Consider the following 24,077-nt stretch of genomic DNA (forward strand, 5'->3'; position numbering starts at 1 on the left):
GGTGCGACGATCTGGGTCTGCTGGAATCCAATTGAACTTTTGTGGCAGTTCATGCTCAAAACCCGCCACTTTTGCGGTATAAAAGCAATTTTGAAAGAAAGAGAGGGGTCAAATACCTTCACTCAAAAGTGAAGCCCTCAGGGCTAGTTGTGAAATACACCTGATCTCAATTGGTGCCGCTGAATGTGGCTCAACCGGTTGTTAGGTTTTGAGTGCAAGTATTTTTTTCCCACACAGGGACTGGTAGCTGAGTATAGAATATATTTTTTCCTTGATTAAAAGTTTAAAAACTACATTTTCTGTTTATTGGGGTTATTTTGGATATTTACATTTGATGATCTTAAACACTGGATGGGCTAAACTGCAAAAAATGTAAAAACATGTGTGTGTGGTTAGGTTAAGTATCTCTTTATAACCAAACACATTTGCGGTGAGTGACAGGGAAATGTCACACAGCAACTCATTTCTCAGGGCATTGAATCGATCAGAACTGCTTTGTTCTGGTTTTCTTAGGAGCCATTTCAATTCAGTGTGCTGAGAATCAAATGACCTTGTTGAATGAGACTCCTCACAGGCAAAACCACTAATTATCTTTTATTATTGTTGTGATTCTAACAAAGTCCAAATGAATGTGACTCCTGCTTTACCTGCTCTTTTGACTCAGCAGCACTCCCTAGTGGTCGCTATTTTGCTCTACAGCTCACAAAATATTTTCTACTTGCTCCTTATCTATGGAAAGGAGTTTTAACATTCAATATCCTTGGTATTTCGCTTGGAGTCTATGTAATAGTACAATCTTTGTCCTCTCTAAATAAGACAAGTCGAATTACAAGGGCACAGTGGTTGAACAATTGTCTTATTAGTAATGCACCCCCCCAACACACAGTGGAAACACAGTTGTTCTACTAGTTCTACAAGTATACTAGTGTGCCTTAGTCATTGTACAACCGAATAGTCTTACTAGTGAGGACAAAGGGTGTATAATTTAAGGTGGTATAAATAGCTTGTGAATGGGCAATATCATTTCATCCTGGATATATCAAAGTAACACTACACAGCCTGTGATTAAGAGGAACTCATTTATAAGATTATAAAATACAATACGAGTCGAATTAAATCAGATAATCATCAAAAGCACTGCGTTGTTGCATTGAGATTAGCATAAAATGGCTACAGTGTTCAAGCTAACAGTCTGAGGGCTAGAAGGCACATTTAAAAAATATATATATATATTTGTGTATATTTTACACACAATTATACTTTGACAACAAACTAGGGAGAAATATGTTTTGATGAACAACTCATTTATTTATTCTCTAAGCAAAAAGATGTTACAGCCAATAAGAAGGAAGAAAGGCTGCTCGAGTCAGTGGTCATACATGCTGATGATGTTGTTGTCTACAGTTGTTAGTGTCTCCAGATGAAGAAAACGCACAGAAACAATTTCCTGCTTTTTAAATGAGTCAAAATGTACTTTGCGAGTTAATATCATATGTACTGGACAGTAACAGGGAGCTAACCTCCCCTGTTAAAATACAAGAAACATTTTATTGGTCCCACCACTGTGGTCTACATTAGGAATAATGTTAGCATCAGCATAAGGCCCCGTAAACTCTTGGAATCATCACATGCTTCTCCTTTTGGGTTGGTTCTGTCAAATATTTGACAATCGTAACTACGGTCTGAACAAAATCGTCCGATTTTGTTTGGTTGTGTCTTTGTTCGAGCGACACGATGCTACATGTAGCCGCTGGGGTCCAGTTAAAGCGTTGGTGTTGAAACCAGAGCCCTTGATAGCGAGAACATTGACCATTTGTATGAGATGTATTGAAAACCATCTTGCATAACCAAATAGTCACGAATAAGAAGGAGTGGTCAGTGTGAATTGTTCCTAACCACTGGACAGAGAGAAAGACAAACAATACTTTAGTGAGAAACAGAAACAATATTTTCGGGTAATGTGGAATCTTTACAGACAAACAAAAAATGTTTTCTTGATCATCTGAGACTGAAAGTACCGGTTGTATTTTTTTTTTTTTTTTAAATCAGATGCATGTGCCTCTGTACATATCATGTGGTACGGTTATAAAAAAAAAAGGAAGCTCACAAGGCAGGAAAGGTACGTAAAAAAAAAAAAAAAAACATTTATCGAGCTTGTTTGGAATGCGTAAAAGCTCAAATGATGACATAAGACGAGCCAACAACTTCTAAGAAAGAGACTGCGGTTTTGTAGAACCAATTTAAGTCTGCCTCCTTAAAATAGTGTGTGTTGGTGATTGTGGCAGCAGGATGGCAGTAGCGAAGACTTCAAAACTGCGGGAAAAAAAATCTTGAAAATCAGTGCTTCGGCGCAAAAACGATCAGGGATTGTTGGCAAAAGCTCCTGATTTTCATCGGCGCATATTTTCTGAAGTAAAGAATAAATTACCAGATCACTATCATGATCAATTTTAAGCAAAATACATTTTACATTTTTTTTTCTTGATAGATACTTGAGTCTCATCACATTATAAATTTTGTTCTGCCTAAAATATGAATTTGTTATTATAACTTTTATTCCCAAATATAGGCTCCTTTATTTTCTATGGCATTTAGGAGTACACTTTGTAATTATATTTGATTATTTTCGAATATGAGTGGAGTGCGGGTCTTTGGGGAAAAAATTTCCCCTGGACTCAAAACATTTGAGAGCCCACTGCTCTATGGAGGAGAAATTCTCACAATATTGATGACCATCATCTTCACTCCAGATGGCCTCGCCGTCATGACATTATCGGCACCCTCGCATTGACATAATTCACAGTGCGAAAGAAGACTCGGCTAACTCGCAGGTGGTGACTGTGTCGCGCTCTCATTGAAGCGCGAGTTCGATGTGAAATTGTTATTGTGTGACAAAAATAAATGAATAAAACATCAACGAACGAGAAGATTTAGTGGCAGAAGATTTGGCAAGATACCTTAAATGGCCTCACGCCATATTGCAGTCCTATAAAATGGTGGCCAACCCGCGCAGCGGCGATGACGTAGCAACTTCTCACGCTGCGCAACATGTACAACGAATCTCTGCTTCGATGGAGTAATTTTCAATCCCGAGCAAACCAATATTTATGTGTGTTGAATAGAGAAGAATTAAAGGGAAGACAAGGAAAGTGTTGTTGGACAACCGTTAGTGTTAGCTAGCTAGCCAAATAATCATGATGTTGCAATCGGTTGCTAAAAGTTTCTGAACGTTAAACAGAACATTACATCGATTACACAATGACTGGCATTAGTCATACTGACTGACAACTTTAAATAAAAATGGGAACAAAAATGTTTGTTTCATTCAAATGGTTTGTGTTTGTGAATGTAATACAGATGTTTGTTTTATTGTGTTCTCCGTGCTGGGACATGCCATGAAAATTGAAAATCCGCCCATATTTGACTCCCCGAAAAATGGTAAAAAAGCAGTTTTTCTTTAAACTGCTTCCTTCAGCGTGAATCCTTGGCACCAAAATGTCACAAGGTGGCGCATATTGCTTTGACCTGAGCACAAAAACAGCACATATATCGATGCGAAGAATAGGTCCCTACATCCCTAAACAATAACAAAAAAAATGTGGCTAGGTGAATTAGCGAGTTGCAAATCATGAATATGTTACATTACTTTTATCTGGTTTTAATTGTGGTTATTGAATAATTTAAATATAATGAGTCCATTGAGCAACTTACAATGTGGTCTTGCCACAAAACAGACAGGCTGGGTGTTTTTCCATTTTTTTCCAGAAAGAATAAATTAGTCGTTAAGATGGAAAATGCGTGCGTGAGAATCACTTGACAAAAAAAAAATTAAAAAGTAACAAAATTTGTGGCAAGGTGCTTTTTTTTGGAAAATAAATTACTCTGAGAAGTTGCTAAATCTAGCAACAAAAGTGCCAAGTCGCAATCAATCCTGTCTCGCTGTCTGTGGCATGTACAAACACCCTTTTGGAACGACAATGGGTGTTTGTTTGTTTTTGGGGAGACAATTGTGCATGTTTTATCTCAGATATGTTGTACGTGAATCTTTGCTAACCGTGGTGTTAGCCACATAAAAGGACGTTTTGCGCTGTGCTTGTGTATAATAGCCTCAACTTGAAAGTACCACTTTGTTTCTGGGGTACAGCCAAAACCACAACATGGAGGCGAGTCTTTAAATGAGAGCCACGTTTCCCCAGGATGAGAGAGTTTGTTTAGTCCATAAACTCCCTGAAAAAAAAAAAACGCTTCTCTTTGCTGCGTTTCAACCCACAAAAAGTGTGGAAAGTCCATAAAACCTTGGCAGTTTGTGTTGAACTCAAGTGGCTGCAGAGGACAGTGCCGGTGAAAGGTCCATAAGTGGGGTCCTACGAGATTTGGCTGATCCCCGACTGCCGTCTGTTGGCGTCGACGTCCCTCTCTGATTGGTACTTGGAAAGGTCACATGGCACGAGAGGGAGGGGCTGCCCCTGCTCAGCCACCACCGCCTCGTACGGTGGCGCCGCCTCCAACGGGAAGGAGATAGCTGCGATGCGTTGATGCTCCGAGGGCGGCAAGGCGGCGCAGGCGGAACTGGGACCCTCCTCCGCCCACTCAGAGTCCTGACGGGGGTCCCATAGCGAATAAGGTGGGGGGTCGTCTGTGGGTATGTAGATGTGAGTGCAACCAGGGCCCACGCATTCATCGTAACTGTGGAGAGGAAGAAGAGACGTATGAAGTTAATCCCTGTCGGAGTTTTGGTCTTATTTATACAAGTGTGAACATGAACAGTTTTCTGTATTATTTTTCTTGCTCACCTGGTGCGTTCATTCCATTTCTACAAGTGACAACCTAGTTGGGCATGAATGGACTCTTTCCACATAACGCTGTAATGTCATGACTTCAGTGGATATTAAAGTTTGGCAAACTATAATAGACACGTAGTCATAAGCTCTTTAACAAAGTGGCGTTCTCGTGTGCTCTTACAGATTTGTGATCTTGTGAAACGTCCGTCATGGCCCAAGTACTGTTCCAAGTGAAACTACAAATAAACCGATATTGTATCGGTTAAATCGGGTCTGGGCAAACTACGGCCCGGGGGCCACGTGCGGCCCGTCAAACGTTTTAATCCGGCCCGCCATACTTGAGAAAAATTAAATGACTAAACCTTGATAATTTTTATTTTCTCAACACTGTGGTGTGCCAAAGACATATTTTGTTGTAATGCTTTTGTTCCCTTTCATTTAAAATTAAATTCTTTTTTTTTTTCTCCGATGAGGTGAGGTTACCAAAACACTCCATCCATCAGCTCTTGGTCCGGCCCCTCTGTCAAATTTTAGAACCCCTTGTGGCCCGCCAATCAAAAGGTTTGCCCATCCCTGGGTTAAATACTTGTGAAGACTTGTCTTAGCAAATGTCCCAAGATGCATTTCGTGTTTCTATCCCAGAAATTTGGAAGTTAACATGTATGCAGCCTTTCCAATTTACATAGGCAGAACGTTCCAGATCCGGGGTCGGCGTGTCGAGTACCGCATGCTACGAGTAGGCGACGCAATGATACGATCTTTCAACGTTTTAATCCTGTTTGACAAGCTGTGATGTTTGTCGGGTTGACTTGCTAATTGGCGAGCGGGGAATTGTTTTCGAAGGTGCTGTAACACTCCGGCTCCCAGGAGCACCGCAAATTCCCCGAGTGGCTGCTCTTCCCACGCCGCAAGGACGGCGCGACCTTACAATTTCTGCCGAGTGCGGATGGAAGATTTTGTGGCAGAGTGACAATTCTGTGTGTTTGTCCGTCTGCTTGTCGCATGTCGCCGGGATACAAAGACAAAAATCTAATCTGACAAACCTCCCATAAAAACAAGGACCTCGTGAATGTCAGCAAGTGGTGTTTCTGCCCCCCCCTCCCCCCCAAAAGAAAAGATCTTATTGTAGCTCGAGGCAGATGTTGCAAAACGGGTTACTTTTGAAAAACTGCCAACCACAAATCCGCTCGGAAACGAGACAAGAAGGGCAAACTAGACAGCGGCTTCTTGGGTCACTTCGGATCAAGAAACGGAAATGGTGTCCGAGATCAACATTTATTAGTTCTCATCACCAGTTGTCCTACTGCGCACTCACAAAGAAAAAAACCATATCAAAGAGGTGTTTGTCATGTGACGACGCTTCTCATGTGACTGAAAAGGGCGCTCCGGTTCGTCTTGCAAGCAGGACTCAGAACAACCAAAATCATTCCGTGTCACGTTGCGGAACAACAGCCCGACTTTTCTGGAATCATTTTCATTTTTTGCAAGGTGGTATGAAATGCCTTTGTGTCAGTTGTGATCTTATTATGATGGGAAAAGAAATGGTTTATTTAATGAATGATTTCCTTGGACGGCCATCATATGTTATTACACTTTTACAATTCCGTACAAAGGCGTGATGGGTGATGGGATGTGCCTTTACCATTCAACATATGGTGTGTGTGTACGTGCGCATGTTCAACCATCTGCAATACACACCATGTAGTTATGTTTTCCTTATGCATTTTCCATCCTTTAGTTTTTGTATTTTTTCCTTTTATTTCCTTTTCCACATTTCCTTGGTTTAACACACACACAAAGCAGAAAGAAGGGTGCATTTGAATTATTAACGTTGCCAATTAAATGAGCTGACATTTAAATCAAACACACCATGACTTGGCCTTTTTAGATACGCACACGTGCGCACACACACAAACACGTGCGCACACGCCCACATAGACGCATCCAAAGGGCAGCAAAAGCGGAAGCATCGCTTCCTGATAAATGAACGAGCGCAAAGGAGGTCAGTCAGTCAGTGCAGGAGGACACTTTGATACTTGGCGTAAATGGCAAAAGGAGGAGTTTGCACGGTAACTCAACACATTATTGACCAATTTCAAAAAATATGTAAGAAATAGTATTCCGACGCGAAAAAGTAAATGAAGAAAGGCTCACCGGGGTGGAGAGTCGGGGTACAGCTGGTTGACTTGTGACAGACTGTAAGAGTCAAAGTCCAAACCGGGTGGGAAGTCTTCCAAGCACGTTGACCTCAGTTCTCCGACGGAACCTCCAAAGGAGTAACCATCTGGACCTACAATGATGCAATCATATTCGGGTTTTAAGTCAAAAGTAGGCTTTTAAAGTTGGGTATCAAACCGGGTTTACCATTTCTAAGGATGGTCTTAAATTCGGGTTAGGGTTGTGAGACTTGCTGGCAGTTTCAAAAAAGGCTTGGAAGTTTGCTTATGCTCAGCTTTCAAGCCTGGGTCAGGGTTTGAAAGGTAGGGCTTCAAGTTAGGTTTCAAATGAGGGTTTTAAGAATGTGTTAGGGTTTGAAACAGAGGTCAGCGTTCCAATTTAGAATATGAATCCAAGGTTGGGGTTTGAAAGAAATGCCAGCCTTTCGATTTTGGGTTCGAAATTAGTTTTCTGTCAGGACGGACCGTAGCTGGCTCTCAGATGAGGGTTCCTCAGTCGGCTGTCTTTGCGCAAGCTGCCCACGATGATGGTGACGCAGGAGAGGAAGAGCACCAGGCCTATGACGATACCGGCCACCACCAGCGGAGACACCAGGAGAGACGCCTCGCCCCCAGACTCGCGCTCGCTCCTGCAATCCGGGTACTCCCCATGGCTCTGGTTCGAGCTCACTGGCGGGGTGGAGAGAGAACCTTGTTCAATAGGTATCAACTCAACGCTTGGAATGCAATCAGGTTCCCTTAACGTACACGAAAACTCAAACACGCGGCTGGACATTGGTGGTGTAGTAGTTCACATAGCTGACGTTTATGTAGCGCTCACATTCACTCGAAGCTCCCGGTGAAATTAATGTACTTTTTGCCTTCTATATCCGTCAATGGCAGTGAACGAGTTAAAGATGCCGAATTGTCTTGAGTGCTTACAAAAACTTTCATTTGGGTGCTTTCTTGCACCTTAGTTGGTGTAGCGGTTCATATAGTGTGCTCATGTCGCAGAACCATCCGTGAACGTGCCCCAAAACATTTGTCTACATAATATGTTGAAATGCTGCAGTGCGAGCAACGTGGAATCCAAAGCTGCGTGCCAAGCGGCGTGCTGCGATGAAGGAGAAGGAGAGAGAGCGCAGTGTGGCGGGATGTCATGTTACGTAACAGCTTTATTCTCCCGCACACACTACAGACTCCTTTATTCTCCCTCCTCCTCCCTTGCCATCTTTCCGAGCCTCATCATTTCCCCCGGGGACTTACTCCACTTCAGCGTGTGACAGATAATTAGAGCTACACTTTACACACCATACACACTGCTCACACACTACACACATGTTGTATCCTTCTCAGCCGTTTAATGTCTCAATGCTGTATTTTTTTTCTCGGGCTTGTCTGTCTTCATCTTCGTCTTCCTTGCAGTGCCGTCACTCTCTCCTTGGGGAGCGGGTTCGTGCTAAATGCTAATATTTGTAGCCCTTAGTTCAACACGTGCTCATATTAATGTAGCCTGTGATGTGTAATGCATCTATATGCTGTAGGGGTTACTTTACCTACTACAATATATATATATATATATATATATATATAACAACTTTATTTATAGACAATAACACTATTTATATAGCGCATTTCACAACAGCTGGAGCTGGAACAAAGCACTTTCTATATGGCGTAATACGTATGATGGGAAAAAGAAGCTTCTAATTTGCTTCATGAACCAGCTGCTATTTTTGTGTCCTCTAGGTGGCACTGTTGGTTTATAAAGGTTTGAAAATGGCAATTTATTGTGCTTTCAGCCCAATGTTGTACAGACAGTGCCATCTAGAGGAGTACAAAAATACTACAACGGGTTCATGAAGCAGATTTGAAGCTACATTTACCCATCACTCGTAAAACCTCTTTCAATAGTTGTAAAACTTTACTTCGTTTGTGTCTGCACAATTTAGCAGAGAGGACACGAGGATGCCTCGGAGCGCTCATCTGGCGTCTCGGAGAACAACGTCTCGGGAACGCTTTGTGGCGAGAGAACATTTCCCTCATGTGGGGAATGGCTGTGAAAGCAACACGATTGCAGACAACGCGATTACCCACACTGAGATAAGACACCGGAGAGAGTCATATCACGCGCTTGGAAATTAGATCAGAATTGGAAAGTTTTATATCTGATATAAAACTAATATTATTATGAGGGGCCAAATAGCAAAACACATTACATGTTTAACACACACACATATATATATACATATATTTATATATATATAAATATATATATTTATATATATATATATACACTTGCATGACAGCTCTAGAAGTGGAAGCCTGATCGGCAGGGAGCTTTAGTGACAAGCTGTCACAGTCACTTACTCGTCTTGTTCCTTCACAACACGTCACCGAATCGCACTTGCACACTGAGGGACAAGCCTACCACTATGTTATGCAGGACAATAACAAGCTGCAGCACAGAAACGACACTGGCCGACTTGGTGGAATGAAAACCTTAGAAATAGAAAGTTGCTTTGTAAATGCATTTAAATTTGGCCATACGTTGTTTGTTTAATTGGACAGCAGAGTGCAATATGATCCGCTTGCCTAATTGATGTCAAATTTACTGTCTTAATTTGTTCTTGTCAATAAAGCACCGTTTGTATTCAATAATATTTGATATTAAGAATCTTTGGAAAAAAATAAAAGTACCAGTTATTAAGCATATTAGCATAGTGTACATATATGTAGCTCATGTGGATTTGTTTTTAAGAAAAAAATGGTACAAGGTACAGTTGTTTTAAGAGAAACTTTATGAGTATTTTTTTCCAAAAACGCTTCCAATTAATTTTTTTAATCTGAAAACGGTTTGTTTTAATATTGTTTGTTTTAGTTTTAGTTTATATATAGAATCGTGTCGTAAACTATACAATTGTCAAACAACTGACCTTCCTTCTTCTGTTGCCATCGATGTACAGGAATACCGCTATAAATACGACAAAAGATGAGAACCAAGGGTGTTTTTATTTGCTGTATTTATAATTATTTGTAGTTTTATGAATGTAAGATGTAGTTTCACTTAGTTTCCATTTTGAAAAGTTTTTATTTTATTTTAATCACATTTTTATTTAAAAATGTTTTAGTAGTATTGTTATTTTACTATAAACTAGGTTCTGGTGCTGTTCTGTTCAAAAGTGGAGAGGAATGTATTGCATGCACCACAAACGCAAAGAATTTCTCAGAAACTGTCTCTTTGTCGCTTAATATGATTTAAGTGAGTGACTGATAAGCAATATCTCTGTTTCAACCTCAGTTGATGCAGTAAATGTTTGAATTTGTCCATTAGAAATGCAGCCTCATACTTTGCATGTTCTCCTTCGCTCTCTAAGACGAAATAACATTTAATTTGATTTTTTTTTTTTTGTGTGTCTTTGAGCTTTTTGTGTTCATGGTGCTGTCGTCCGCTTAATTCAAAGTGGCTCACCTCAATGCAAAGATGTTCATCACACTACGCGCAACCAATGTAGTGGTTTATATATTTGCATCAGCTCATATAAAAGGCAAAAAATTGGTTAAGTGGTGCGGTGGTGTATACTGTGCACAACTACGCGCTATCTGAGGCTTCCCGCATTCGCCGCATGTTTTATGGACGAGCTATGACACTTTGTCATTGCGAGTTATCAGCACCTTCTCACCCATGTGAGCAGGTGAGGCCAAATCTTCCTGGCATCGCTTAAAAAAAAAAAAGAAAAGAAAAAGAAAAACAGGCAGTCTTGATATTGAGTAGCAATCAGTAATAAGTCAAATGACTTTGTTACAGTAAGGAGGTTGTCGTAGTGATCGCTTAAAAGGAAGTGTTGCCAAAGTTATCTTTTCTGATTTCTTCACTTTAAAAGTAACGTAGTTAAAGTTGCTGATGACTCGTGATGTGAAAATGAAGCTTCAAATTTGAACCGGTTGCTGTATTTTTGAGTCCTCTAGATGGCACTGTTTGTTTAAATAAAGGGTTTGAAAATGGAATTTCATTCTGCGTTCAGCCCAATGTTGTACAGACAGTTCCATCTAGAGGAGTCGAAAAATACTACAACTAGTTCATGAAGCAGATTTGAGGCTTCATTTACCCATCACTACTGATTACTTGATTCGAAAAGTAACTACATTAAATTACAAGTTCCTTTCTAGTTCCATTCAACAGAAGCCGACAACTTCATATAAAATTTGCTGCGATCCATGTGTTTTTGTTTTTTATTTTATTTTATTTTTTCCAATTTCATTGTTAATTGCTATACAATAACGAATTGTGACTTTGCAAAGTAACCATAGTTAGAAAATTGCAACACAGATGCATTTGTTGTGTTTGTGTATTAAAAAAAAATACACAGGAGGGGACCTTGAAAAAAAAATTGCATATTAAATCGCGTTTGCTAGATTGAGCAGAAAGAAACTGCAATTAGATTATTTTTCAACATTTTTCAGCCCTAAGTGCCTTCAACTTGTTCACTGCTAGCCATTTTCAAAGCAGAGTCCCCCATATTGCCAGCCGTTTTAGATCAATTTAACTCATTTTCCCAGACAGAATATTGTGTCCTAAATCCCAGTTTGAGCGATCCATAAACATCACTGCTTTCGTCGGGATTGGTCGGACGGGGTTGAATGGTCAAAAGGATTGATGGCAGATTGGCAGCACTTCTTTAAATCCGTCCACGATTGGTCGATTAAGAACTTGATCAGTGGAGAAAATTGCGTGTTATCTGTTCTATCAAGTTGTGCCAACATGCGTTGCTTGCACTTAGTGGGCCCATCTGAGACCGCCTGATGGGACTCGGAATGCGAGGTGTGATTCTTTTTTTTCTTTTCTTTTTTTTATTAGCAGTCCACTTGTGTGGTGAAGGATATCTCACCTTCCTCAGAGGGTCACAACACCTGCCTGCTTTTTCTTTCTCACTTGCTGTAAAACAGATGCTCAAGCTATTTATAGATCTTTATTAATTGAATGAGGACACTAGCAGTGGTTCTGTGGTACTACGTTCAAGCTGCAAATATCAGTTTCCCTTTCCTACGTGCAACGTAATGTACAGTTATTTGTTGAGGGCCTTCACAAAATCCCCCCTTTCTCTCTTTAAATGACATTTTCCCCACTCCATTTTGGCCTCTTTTATATGCAGCATATACTGTATCTTTATTTGTTATTCCACGCTTTGCTCGTCACGGTCCCGCTTCTCTCAGAACTGTTGTGTGGGCGATAACGAGCGTCCAGAAAGCAGCGGAGGAGATGATCAAATAGAGGAAGAAAGGGGAGGAAGAGGCCACGTTTAATCGTGTTAACGCAGCACCATAACATCTGTCTGCGTTCAACACACAAACACACATTAGCGGTCCGTACGTCAGCAGTCCTGTCAATAGCTGATCTGTCTGTTTTCACTTGACATTTACCCTCGCTTTTGCCCCCCCCCCCCCACTCCTTTTATTATTCAGCCATTCCAAGTCACCTCCTTCTATTTGTGTCTCCCTCCCCTTCCCCTTGAGAGTTCTGCCGTTCTCCCATGATGCCCTTTTAGCTCGCCAACTAGCTGGAGACAGGACATGTTGTCAGGGAGGGCAGACGGTTAGGAACATGATGTGAACATACGTAGGTTGGAGGCCAGAGAGGGAAGCGAGAAGCTCTTCTGGAGGGAAATTGAACTAAATTGTACCCAATTACTGTACTAAACGCAACATTTGTCGTGTTTGACTATTTCAATATAAGTTATTTGATTTGACACAAAAACACAAAATCTGAACCATTAAAATTTTGACCGTACTCGAACTTAAGGGTAACCCAACCATAACCTAAAATTAACCAATCTTAATCTAAACCCTAAAAAAATTCGTCCCGCAAAACCTACACCGTCAAACCTTTAAAGCGGATTCAACCCAGTCTAAACATGGCATTCTGATTAATATTGCGTTTGCGGAATATGACTTAAGAAGCAAAGCCCACCCGTTTTCAAGCCATCTCCGTGGGCAGCCATTTAGTCACTTCTGGCGACTAAAAATGACATCACAAGTTACTCAGGGCTCAGGCAACGACCAATCATGGCTCAGCTGTTTTCTGAGCCCTGAGCAGCTGTGATGTCATTTTCAGTCGACAAAAGTGACAAGATGGCCGCTTCCACAGATGGCAAAAGAAATGGGTGGATTTTACTATTGATCTCATATTGTAATTCAAAATTCAATGCACTCATATCTTTGGACTCAAAACTGATTTTCAGATTCAAAAATTAGAATTTATTTATTTATTTATTTTTTAATGAATTGGCCGATTTATCAGTTATCACGATTTTATTTTTGCCAAACATTTCAATCAGACTTGGCCTAAAAAAATAATTTTCCCTGTCCTTGTTTCACCCGCAGTGTCAGTGCCTGTCTTGACCACCTGCAGTGCTCTTTAATTGTCGGGGGGGGGTCAGCGAGTGAGGCGGAACAGCCTTGCTATTCCGAAACCTCCCCACATACACACACATATGCACACGGCTCATATCCATTTAGATAGATGCAGGCCAGCCAACCGTATATATCCAGACATTCGAATGGCCGTATCAAGCTTAAAAAAAACGCCGTTAAAAGCGTTTTTTTTTTTTCACGGCCATTTCCATAAAGCACTGCGATGCGGTGATTGATAGCTGGCTAGAGGCGAGGCGAGGCGAGGCGTGGCGGCACGGCGCTGATGGATAAATGATGTGTGCAGCCAGGGGGAACACACGCAGATTCCATTTCAGATGTGCCCGATTCGCAGCGGCGCACCCCCGCAACCGGCGTATGTAGATTGGCTGGAGCCTTTATCTTCTTGCCACTGATAGCACACACATGTGTGTATCAACACACACTCCCACTCACTGGTATTTTGCTTCATATTTAATGCAATGTGTACAAGTCGACAGTTGTCTTTTCAAGATAAAGAACCATACTGGCGAAATTTGAGGCAAAAAAAAATGATTTGTTTAATAAAAAAAAAAACATTTGTGAACGTCTTTGTTCATTAGATATTATGACAGGCACAACAACTGAATCGATTGCAGAACGTACAATAAAAGATAGCAATGGGACAAGATTTCTCAATTTGTCTTACACAGCACCAATAATTTTGATAATCAGAATGTAATGAAGTAGCCAGTAGAAAATGTGGCCATAAATGCTTTCAAATGAAATTCAAACAATATTACTTTATTAATATTTCTCAGCATACGCATTTCAGCCTCGTGTGGAACCCTTTCTCCGATTGGCTGACAAGCTTTTAGTTAAAAATATCCACCAGTAAGGTGACAGGGGCCAAATTCCGACATCAAAGTTAATATGCTGTGCCTTGAACGCAACTTCAATAGCACAAATGGGAGGTGAAATGTGAGCGGTGCAGTGAAGGAAGTAATTGGTTGTCATGTACTTCAGTAATCAATTACTTTTGGTAAATTTATTTGTTAAGAGCTGTTTAAAGTGCTCATTTCATTTATTTTTAGAACATTCCACAAGATAGCAAGCCTTTGTCACATTGCTAACGAGAACAGAATAAGTCATTGCTTCCCGTGATTGTCTCTGCATTGTCTTTAATTCAAATTCAAATTGATTTTGCGCTGAACTAATACATTTGACATTATTGTTTGACGGTGTGACGTTTTCTCACGTTAAATGGCTGCCTTGTAGGGCTGAATAACCATTTTGTTCAAATCGACATTGCAGCACCGTGATATCCATTTCAGGGTTTATAGATTTATAGTACATCTACACCAAGGTGTGTAGTAAATTCACAAGTCTAATATAAGCAGCTAAAGAAATGGTCTTTCATATTAATGTATTGTTCATTTGCCTTTATTTGAGCAGAAGCCTTCCCTATAAGACCCAAACATGTATTTAGAATAAATATGATTTTGTTGATTGTAGGACAGATTATTGCTTGTTTTGGGTTAACTCGTTCATCGCTGAAAAGGTTGGGAAACCCTTACCCAAATGCTACCGCTCACCCTGCCTATCCCCCTCTTCAAAAAAATGTAAAAGTAATCTTCGTTAGGCCGTGATGTTGATGCATTGACATCGGCATTTAATTCTGTAAAGTCGCGAAAACACGTTGCTCTTTCACCACACAGCTGCGGCGCGCAAAATGTCAACTTCCGTGTCTTATCTCCACCCAGCAAGCCATCCCTGAGCTTTTTATCCATCTCTTGGCTTGGCTCCCTTTGGGGAAGCACGCCCCAGGTGCTGGCAGGGGCAGGGGGGGGGGTGTGTTGAGTGGGAAGAGGGGGTCCGCATAAAGAGTTAGCCAGGGATGTGAATAATAGATCAGAGAAAAAAAGGGAAGATGCATGAGGTCGTGAGCAAAAGAAGAGAAAGCGATTTAAAGGGCACGAAGGAAGGGTGGGACGTGTCCGTCCGTCTGTCCCCCCCGGTGTCTCCCCGACGCCTCCGCCGTGGTCAGGACGTGTTGCATAAGCGCGGGATTCATCTTTTATTGAGGTGCCTATAAATATTGTCTGCTGTTCTCTTGGGTTTAAAAGCTCAACCTCTGATCCGGTTCTAAATAAAGGGACAAGATAGCCACTAAACAAGCCACTTTTACTCTTTTGTCTCCTTGGAAAGAAATATTGCTGCTCGTGGTAATCCAGTCTTTGATCACGAAAAGAGACGTGGAGTTAACACCCGCCGATTTACGAATTACCGTATATATCTGCACAGTGGTAATAAATAGTAATAATACTAATAATAATACTCACAGGCATAAATTCTTTAACCTTAGCAAAAAAAATTATAATATATATAATATATATATATAATAATATTACAACTGTTTACTTGGTTGTGAAACACTTCTTCGTGTCTCCTTGTCTGCGTTATACCACCCCCCTGGTGGCCACTTTCATTTTTGTATGGCTGGATAAAGTTCTATTAAATCAAATTTATTCATTACAATATTAGAAAGTGCTATTTTTTTTAATAAAATACATTTCAAACATTTTTGTTGTTTTTTGGGGGAGGGTGGCACGGATGGATGTATTTATTTCAATAGGGAAAGACGATTAACTTAGAGTGTGATCATGGAATGAATTACAACTTCTGGCTCAAGGCACCACTGTTTACTTAACATATACTTATATACATGGAATTTTATGTTTACATTTTTATTCAAAATACAAAAAATGTCAACAAACAAAGAAAACATGTATTGCATTTAATTGAAAAATGAATTTACTCCATTTTAGAATAATGTCACATAACAAAATGTAAACGTGTGAAGTCAGTGTTGTCAACATTGTGACTTTTCAAAACCCTCTCGCACTTTCTCCAATAGCGATTAGCCACAAATCTCGGGACTTTTTGTGGTAATTGGGGACTTCTGGAGACTATCTGACAGGAAATGTTCGTGCCTCTACGTCCAGACTACAAATGAATTTTTGTTTGCATGAAACCACTGTGACGAATTTAACTGTCCCCCGCCCTTAAAGCAAGTTTTCCATGAAATGTTAATATGATTATGGAATTGGTGGTTTATTTTATAGCGTGCACTACTTGGTTGCAACCAGCGAAGGTGCTGTCGAGTCATCGTCTCAAGACGCTAGCTCGGGAACACTAGTTGAAAAACATTCTGAGAAAAATAATATGAATAAAATAATTTTAGGTGATCTCTAAGAATTCTCTTGACTATGTGTAATTGATTTCATATCTTGAAGCACTTGATACAAAATGGAGGTCGCGACTACAATGCATCTTAAGTTAGAGTCTCTATGGAAAGGAACAACATGACATCATCATCATCATCTGTGACCCTTAAACCTCGGGAAGCCTTTTTCGCTTATTAACTACACTGGAGAGTTTGAGTATTCCGGGGAAATATTTTACACAGATAATAAATCATCAATTTTCGACCGCAAAGTATGTGAATGACATGGGTAGAATTTCCGTCTGAACAGAGCTGGGAAATCAATTTAAATGGTGAAAAGGGTAGAACTCGTCATGTGAAATACCAGTCTTATGGCCTATTTGTGAATAACTAAACTTTCTGTGTTGAGATAAATATGAAGCAGGCTGTAAGAAACAACACGAAAGCTGTAAATGTCTAACTTTTTAAAAGCAACAACATGAAAGCAAAATTGCTAAATTTTACTCAGAATTTTGCTACTGCAAATAATAATAATAGTATTAATACTAATAGATTTGTTATAAAATAAATTATATTTTAAATAAATATAAAACGTGAATTATTTTTTTCTCTCTAAAAATACAGGAAAATTTAATATTTATCAGCGTTCACATTTTTAATAATACATTAATATGTAAAAAATATACAATATGTTTAAATAAAAAGCATTGTATTACTTCAATTATAAAGGTTTATATGTGAATTCTTTATTATTTAAGTACTAATACGAGTAGGATAGTAATGACGTTAAAAAATACAGTTAACCCGGTTCAAGTGATTGATTTTATTACAATTTAAGCTGTAAATAAATGAATTCAAATGCTAAAAAAGTTTAAAACAATTATGAAAAAGAAAAACGAAACAATTCCAAATGTAACATTTCAACGCCATCAATATTTAAAATACTATAAGTTGGTGACCCATTGAAATGTACTTTATAAACATTTAAGTTCTAATTTTCATGATATACCTCATCTAAATTATTCACTTCTTAACTTACCTTAGCATTCATTTGCATACTATGTATTTTGCTCATTATTACAGAATTACCTCACCCATAAAGTCTCCCCCACTAACAATCATACTTTGACTAATCGTGACTGTGAACGAGCCCATTTTCCTTATTTGATGCCTGACTTCAACATGTAAACATTTCATTTCCGGCAACATGCAACTAACGTCATTGCTATGACAAATGATTGCATTGAAATCACATCAGCTTTGCTTACCTGAGCAGATCAATTTCATCAGCATGAACTCGTGTTCACAGTGTTTCCTCCCAGCACATCTCAACAGGCAGGAAGCCAACTTCAACTGCTCGCCGACACAAGCTGATGCTGCTAGTGCTCCTATTGCCGCGAACGCCGCTGCCCAGGGAGGATGGAAGGAGGGAGCGATTGGGGGCAGTCAAAGGAAAGACAGAGAGAGAGAGGGTGAAACAAAACATTAAAAGAAACAAGGAGATGGACAAACATGACGGCTGGAAGTGAAGGAGTGAAAAAGGCGTGCGGCATTCCAGCCTGCTGTTTATAAAGCCTCAGGCACTGTGTGTGAGTTGGGGTGCGAGTGTGTGTGCGTGGGGGTGTGTGTGTTTGTCTTTGCATGCTAGTGGCTTTAAATGTGGGAATTGCAGAGCAGCTCACAATACTCTGCGGCGATTTCATGATAAAATAAACACTCGTGCCTTGAGAGACTATCGTAAATCATCCTTCCCTGTTCAAATGAATGGAAGTGAGATTAATCCGTTCCGGTTTCCACCCACAACAATTAAAACAATTTTTTTTTTTAAAACAAGGAAAATAGCACTCAATAATGTGTTTGACAAACGAGCAGTAATGATATAATTGAATAGAATGCTGAGAATTAAACAGTTGGTGCATCATGAACTTACACTGTAGTGTGCCTGTTGGCCATCAGGTGGCAGTATTGGTTATACACTATATGTCGTAACTCAGGGATGGGCAAACTTTTTGATTGGCGGGCCACAATGGGTTCTAAAATTTGACAGAGGGGCCAGGAGCAGATGGATGGAGTGTTTTGGTAACCTCACCTCATCGGTGAAAAAAAATACATTTAATTATAAATGAAAGTGAAAAAAAAAAAAATCCAAGTCCTTCAAATGTCTTGTTCATATTGTTGATTTTGCCTCCCTTGCCAACTGCATCTTGGAATATTTCGGACGGGTTCCTTGAATTTACACAATGCTGTGGTTCTGTTCCACTAACGGAGGTTTGTCTGTCGTGTTTTTTCCGAATATAGCAATCAGTAAGAAGAAGTGAAGATTGTTGAACTTGCAGGTTGTGCATTGGTTATTTTACAAATGCTAGACAAAAGTATTGGGACATGTTCCACCTCCCAGGAAGGCCTAAAAAGGAGCAAGGACTTCACTCCATTCTATTTAGCAAAAAGAAATTAGTCAAACACGTCATGCTGGGAAAAACACTGGAAGTCAGGCGTTTTGCTTTGAATTTGACATTTTAGGGTCATTTTGACCATTTCCACTGCTCCTTTAAAAGCAAATTCCTCCAATTGGAATATTTTTCATAATCAGCCCATGAAGCCAGTTTGGCTCTGTAACACCAAATTAAATAGGCATGAAGTCTCAAAAACCAATGGACAGAAAAGACACAGCAAGTTGGCCATTTTCCTTTGAAATGATTGTTTTGAAATGTTTTAGGAAGTCCCCGGGGGTCCTTTCTAAGATGAACTTCTCCGACTGGAAAAATTTTTTCATTCAGCCCTCAGCACTGAATTTGGTCAGTTTGTCAATCATGAATAGACCCACAAAAAAGTCGCGAGAAGCCTTTTTTTGTAGCAAGATAGCAAGCCGCCCCCCCACCCGCCTTTTAGTTTGTCTTGCCATGTACTGCAGTTGGAATATTTTAAAAAGACAGCCACTAAAGCCAGTTACATTCAGAAACATGAAATTTAGTAGGCATGTCGATCATGAGTAGACCCACCAAGAAGCCATGCCCGAAAAGTCACCGAAAGTCTACCATTTTGCATTTCCCGCAGCCATTTCAGTGTTGACGCTTCTCTTGTTTGCACCGACATGTTCATCATCATCCCCCCCCCCCCCATTTCAGCTCCACACTCAATCCCATCCCAGTGATGAGATGAGACGTCATGTTGTGGTCGCTCTTGCTCAGGAAGTGCTGTCCATGCGTCCCGTTCGGTCGTCACAGTGTGCACAGGTGCATTTTGTGGAAGAGCGAGCGACAGCGAGAGCGAGACGTGCATTCTGCTTCCTTATTACATAACCGTCCCAGCTAACACTGACAGATATTACAGACAACACACTCTGGCAGCTACACCCAAATCAGTGTGTGTGCATGTGTGTGTGTGTATACGCGTGTGAGCTCATGCGTGCTTGTGTGTGTGATTTTCAAGTTTAACAATGCAAATAATATTTGTGTTGCTCCACAAAGCTCAAATCGGCCAGGGATTACAGTCCCTAAAATTCTGATAGAGCAACAACCCTATTTATAATGATATTATATAACGCTTAGTGCAGATTGTATGGTCCACTTTGAGAGAGACTTTTCTTTGTTGGGGCGAGAACCATATTGATTCTGAGGCGGGGGGGTCCAATCGTGACGTTTTTATTGTCGTTGATATCACTGGTCGTCAATAGCAAATATTAATCAGAGATTGCTGCTGGATGTGTCCCTAAAAACACTGATTTAAAAAAAAATACGATTAATTATTATATATAAATATATATAAAATATTACGTGCACGATAGCGGCCCTCGAGGACCGGCGTTTGACACCTGTGATCTAAACGAACCGGCATTGGGAAATCAGACCCAACTCGCCTGTTGACTAAATGGGCTGCTTTCGATTATAAATGACGGCAAAGTGAAAACAAACTGATTGTTTTTGGGTTTTTTTTTTCTTTGCATGGTTCGCAATTTGTTTTCTTTTCAACAGTTCTCTACCTAAATGTGTTGCGATCGCTTCTTCTCACATTTTATAGCTACTAGCTGTGAATAAATATAAAAGCCACATTTGATACCCGCCGGCTCATTTTCATTGGCTTTGTGACAAAGAGCGAGCGAGCGAGTCAACTCTTTGGGATTTGACATTTCCAGTTGGAACAGCACGAAGGCCACTTAGTAAAACAGATTCCATTTGGCGATGGGGGGGGGGAAGCCCACGCTCATACCGACAATGCGAATCGGCTTTAAAAGCGCCGCTGATATTCCCACGAAAGCGTCCGGCAGCGTTCCTGCCAGGTCCGCAAACGTCAGTGTACTTTGCTGCTCCAACAAGAGAGTTAGAGAGTTTACAAAGTGTGTGGGAGGAAGAGGAGAGCAGCTGCCTGAGCCAAAAATCACTACAGCACGCCTACGATACGCCACTGAGTGTGTTTGCGTATGCGAGTGTGTGTGCTGTAGATGCGTATGCGTTTAGTTTGCCCTCATTTCAACTTTGGATATTTTTTATATTTTTGGACTTTCAATGCAATACCGTCGTAGAACTTTATTCATACAGCGCATTTCACAACAGGTGAAGCTGCCACAAAGCGCCTTCCATATGGTGTCATATAAATTAACGGGAAATTAGAACACAAACTAAGAAACAGCAACAGTCTCATGTTGAGTCGAAAGCTAAAGAATAAAAAAATGTCTTCAGATTAGTTTTAAACGTGGACTGCGAGGAGGCTTGCCTAACATTCAATGGGAGGTCATTCCATAGGGAAGGACCGGCAACAGAAAAGGCACGCTTAGTCCAGTTTGGGTGCGAGCGTCTGAGTGTGAGTTGTAGCCAAAAGCAGCTCCTTGTGAGTGTTCTCATTTTGCATTTACAGGTATGATCTCTTTTCTTCCCAAAACCTCTATGTACAAAGAAATTCTTCACACCATTTTCCAAATGACCGTTTTCAAAATCTTCCTACCACATGTGGGACAATGTATGATTGTCCGATTATTTATTTATTTTTGTTGTTGTTGTTGTTGTCATGATTCCTAAATCTACGTTTGGTGCAAACTTTCCTTTTCTTAAACTAAAACTGGGGCAGAACACGGCAGAGGGAATTATGAAGAATACAAAATAGCAGTCAGTGTTGCTGCTCCTAAGCAAAAACAAACAAGCCAGGAAAAGACTACTGGAACGGCTGAACTATATTAGCAGTTAATCTGCGGCATTTCAAAGGCTGCCAGGAATGCTGACTCCTATTTAACAAAAACGTGAACGTGATTGGCTAACGCTGAACACAGCTTCATCCCAGGTAGCAGGGTGTGTACACTTTTCCAACTATTATTTCTGTATTTTATTTTTATGCCGCCCCACTGGAAAATATATGGGTTTTTTTTTTTAATCAACTGAGTTGGACAGGTTAAAGGTCACATTAATGGTCGAAAAGGTTTTGAAGTTTTTACTCGGTCTCATTTTTATGTCATAAAAACCTGCCATCTGAAGAGGGGTGTGTAGACTTTTGATGGATGCTTTACCGCTCGTTCCTCCAAAATACATCCCTTAAAAAAATAAAATAAAACATCCCTTTCTAAATATTAGCGTGTTGCTCATACAAACACGCTAAGTTACATTGTACACACTCATTTACTTATGCGCTACATTATCAATGTGGCACTTGTGATTCACGTGATAAAACTCTGATGACATCACGTGACGAATGTGACATTGACACACACACACACGCGCATAACACACACACACACACACACACACACACAGCATAGAACCGCACTTACCTGCAGCAACGTAGACATCAGGATGCCCGCTCATCAGCTTTTGCGTGCGTGTGCGTCTGGTCACATCAACATGGACGCCACGTGAGGCTGGTTCCCACCTCCCGGGACGTAGCCCACCTCCTCAGAATAGCCTCCTTGGCGGTCAAACTCACTCCTCTGCTTTTGTTCCTTCGTTCTTTGTCTTTTTCACAACGAGCACGGTGCTCATCCCCGCCGTCCTCTTCGTCCTTCTTCTTCTTGTTCTTCTTCTTGCCGTGTCCTTCCCTGCAGGATAGTCCACTTCAGCATCATCAGCATCCCGGTAGCATCCTCCTCTTCACCCTCCTCCTCCTCCTTCTCTTCCTCATCTTCGTGTAGTGCAGCGGCGCCCTCCAGTGGTGGCAGTTTGAACGCCAGCTTTTTGCAGGTCACAAAGTGTGAGAGAACCTTAAATAAATAAATAGTGCGTTTGTATTTTTTTTTTATTAATTTGGCAACAGTATATTTCAAAGGGCTAATGATATATTTTTTTAATCGTTTTTAAAAAATAATTAAAAAAATATTTGCAGCATAAATTTTAGCTGTTAATGTAGTGTGTGGAATTTAAATGAAAACGTTATTTCGTGAATGATTTAATTGTTTATTTCAAACGTGTGTTCGTAAAAAGAAAATAGCTACACTTTGACATTTCCAGTTTTGGGAACACCGGGGGATGGATTTTCAAGTGTCCAAGTTAGTATCATAAGGCCTTCAAGTCATATAGTACTCTATTGTGTGTGTGTGCATGCACACACTAAAGTTGACCTCGATTTCCAGTCAAGGTGCGAGGCGCCCAAAAGCCCAGTGGAATGTCATAAGGTACTGCAAAGGTGTGTCTTTTCATACACATCCTCCAGTCCTTAACCTTTCTCGACATTTCCCCCTCCATCCTGCACCAGCCTAACGCTGTCTAATGCTATTTCTGCTCGAAGATTTCTCCCAATTTTCTTTCTTTTCTTGCTGAGCCGGAGATGAAGAGAAGCGTATTCTGTATTTTTGTCCTGGTGATCTGGTTGCACAGCTGCCAGGGCGATCCCCCGGCGCCGCATCTGATCTTCATCATGGCCGACGACCAGGGCTATGGCGACGTCGGGTACCACGGCTCGGACATCCGCACGCCCGTGTTGGATCAGCTGGCAGCAGAGGGGGTGAAACTGGAAAATTATTATGTTCAACCCATCTGCTCGCCCTCTCGTAGTCAACTCATGACAGGACGGTCAGTAACTCAACATTTATTGCATAAATGTATGACGATGCCATAGTGCTGTGCCACCTCGATTTACAAGTGACCTAAAAGTGACCTTAAAGATAAGAGCGATCAGATGGAAACAAAAAAAAAATGTTTTAATTTGCAAGGGAAAATATGAGTTGTCTTGTTTCAAATTGTTTATTGGCAATATTTCAAAGTAAGCATAAAACAAATAGAATTATTAATTACCATAAGTCTGCCTTATCATCTCAGCTAGCTTAATGCTAATACACGTTATAAAATGCCATAGACTTGCTAACAAAACTAGCATCTATGTTGCGGTTGTTATAACACTGTTGTATGTATATGAACTGAACTGTTTTATTTTGAAATTATTATGTATATTAACATACATTATATATTAATTTATATTATATATTCAAAATATATATTTAGGAACAATTTTATATTCTTTAAAATGTTATTTTTACATATTTTATGTAAAAGTGAAAAAGAAGAAATATTCTCTAACCCTTCTGTGAAATCTAACTTTTTTTTTCTCACT

General features: G+C 40.3%; 3 protein-coding genes across 16 annotated transcripts in view; 2 read left to right on the forward strand and 1 right to left on the reverse strand.

The window, feature by feature from the left end:
• LOC148330040 (arylsulfatase I) overlaps window positions 1–24,077 on the forward strand; it is a 70,600-nt gene that overhangs the window by 44,157 nt on the left and 2,366 nt on the right. Inside the window, exons 1-2 of one of the 4 annotated variants that reach the window (XM_088304079.1) lie at window positions 22,463–22,711; window positions 23,345–23,539. In XM_088304079.1, coding sequence (XP_088160205.1) covers window positions 23,385–23,539 — 155 coding nt within the window. In that variant the 5' untranslated portion in view covers window positions 22,463–22,711; window positions 23,345–23,384. Of the gene's footprint in view, window positions 1–22,462; window positions 22,712–23,128; window positions 23,143–23,294; window positions 23,540–24,077 lie in introns of those variants that run through there. The other 3 variants (XM_088304078.1, XM_088304077.1, XM_088304075.1) reach the window with 3 other exon arrangements.
• The window catches only part of camk2g2 (calcium/calmodulin-dependent protein kinase (CaM kinase) II gamma 2), a 100,847-nt gene that overhangs the window by 44,152 nt on the left and 32,618 nt on the right, over window positions 1–24,077 (forward strand). The window lies entirely within an intron of this gene.
• bean1 (brain expressed, associated with NEDD4, 1) lies at window positions 1,104–22,637 on the reverse strand. The gene is made up of 5 exons (XM_088304084.1): window positions 22,306–22,637; window positions 17,819–17,956; window positions 7,424–7,627; window positions 6,936–7,071; window positions 1,104–4,686 (listed from the first exon to the last, which is right to left on the reverse strand). Exons 1-5 carry the CDS (start codon window positions 22,337–22,339, stop codon window positions 4,365–4,367), a joined length of 834 nt encoding a protein of 277 aa, XP_088160210.1. The 5' UTR covers window positions 22,340–22,637; the 3' UTR covers window positions 1,104–4,364.

Source organism: Idiotropiscis lumnitzeri, chromosome 9 (assembly GCF_059441095.1).
Source record: "Idiotropiscis lumnitzeri isolate Australia: NSW breed Sydney's pygmy pipehorse chromosome 9, RoL_Ilum_1.0, whole genome shotgun sequence".
Classification (NCBI taxonomy): domain Eukaryota; kingdom Metazoa; phylum Chordata; class Actinopteri; order Syngnathiformes; family Syngnathidae; genus Idiotropiscis; species Idiotropiscis lumnitzeri.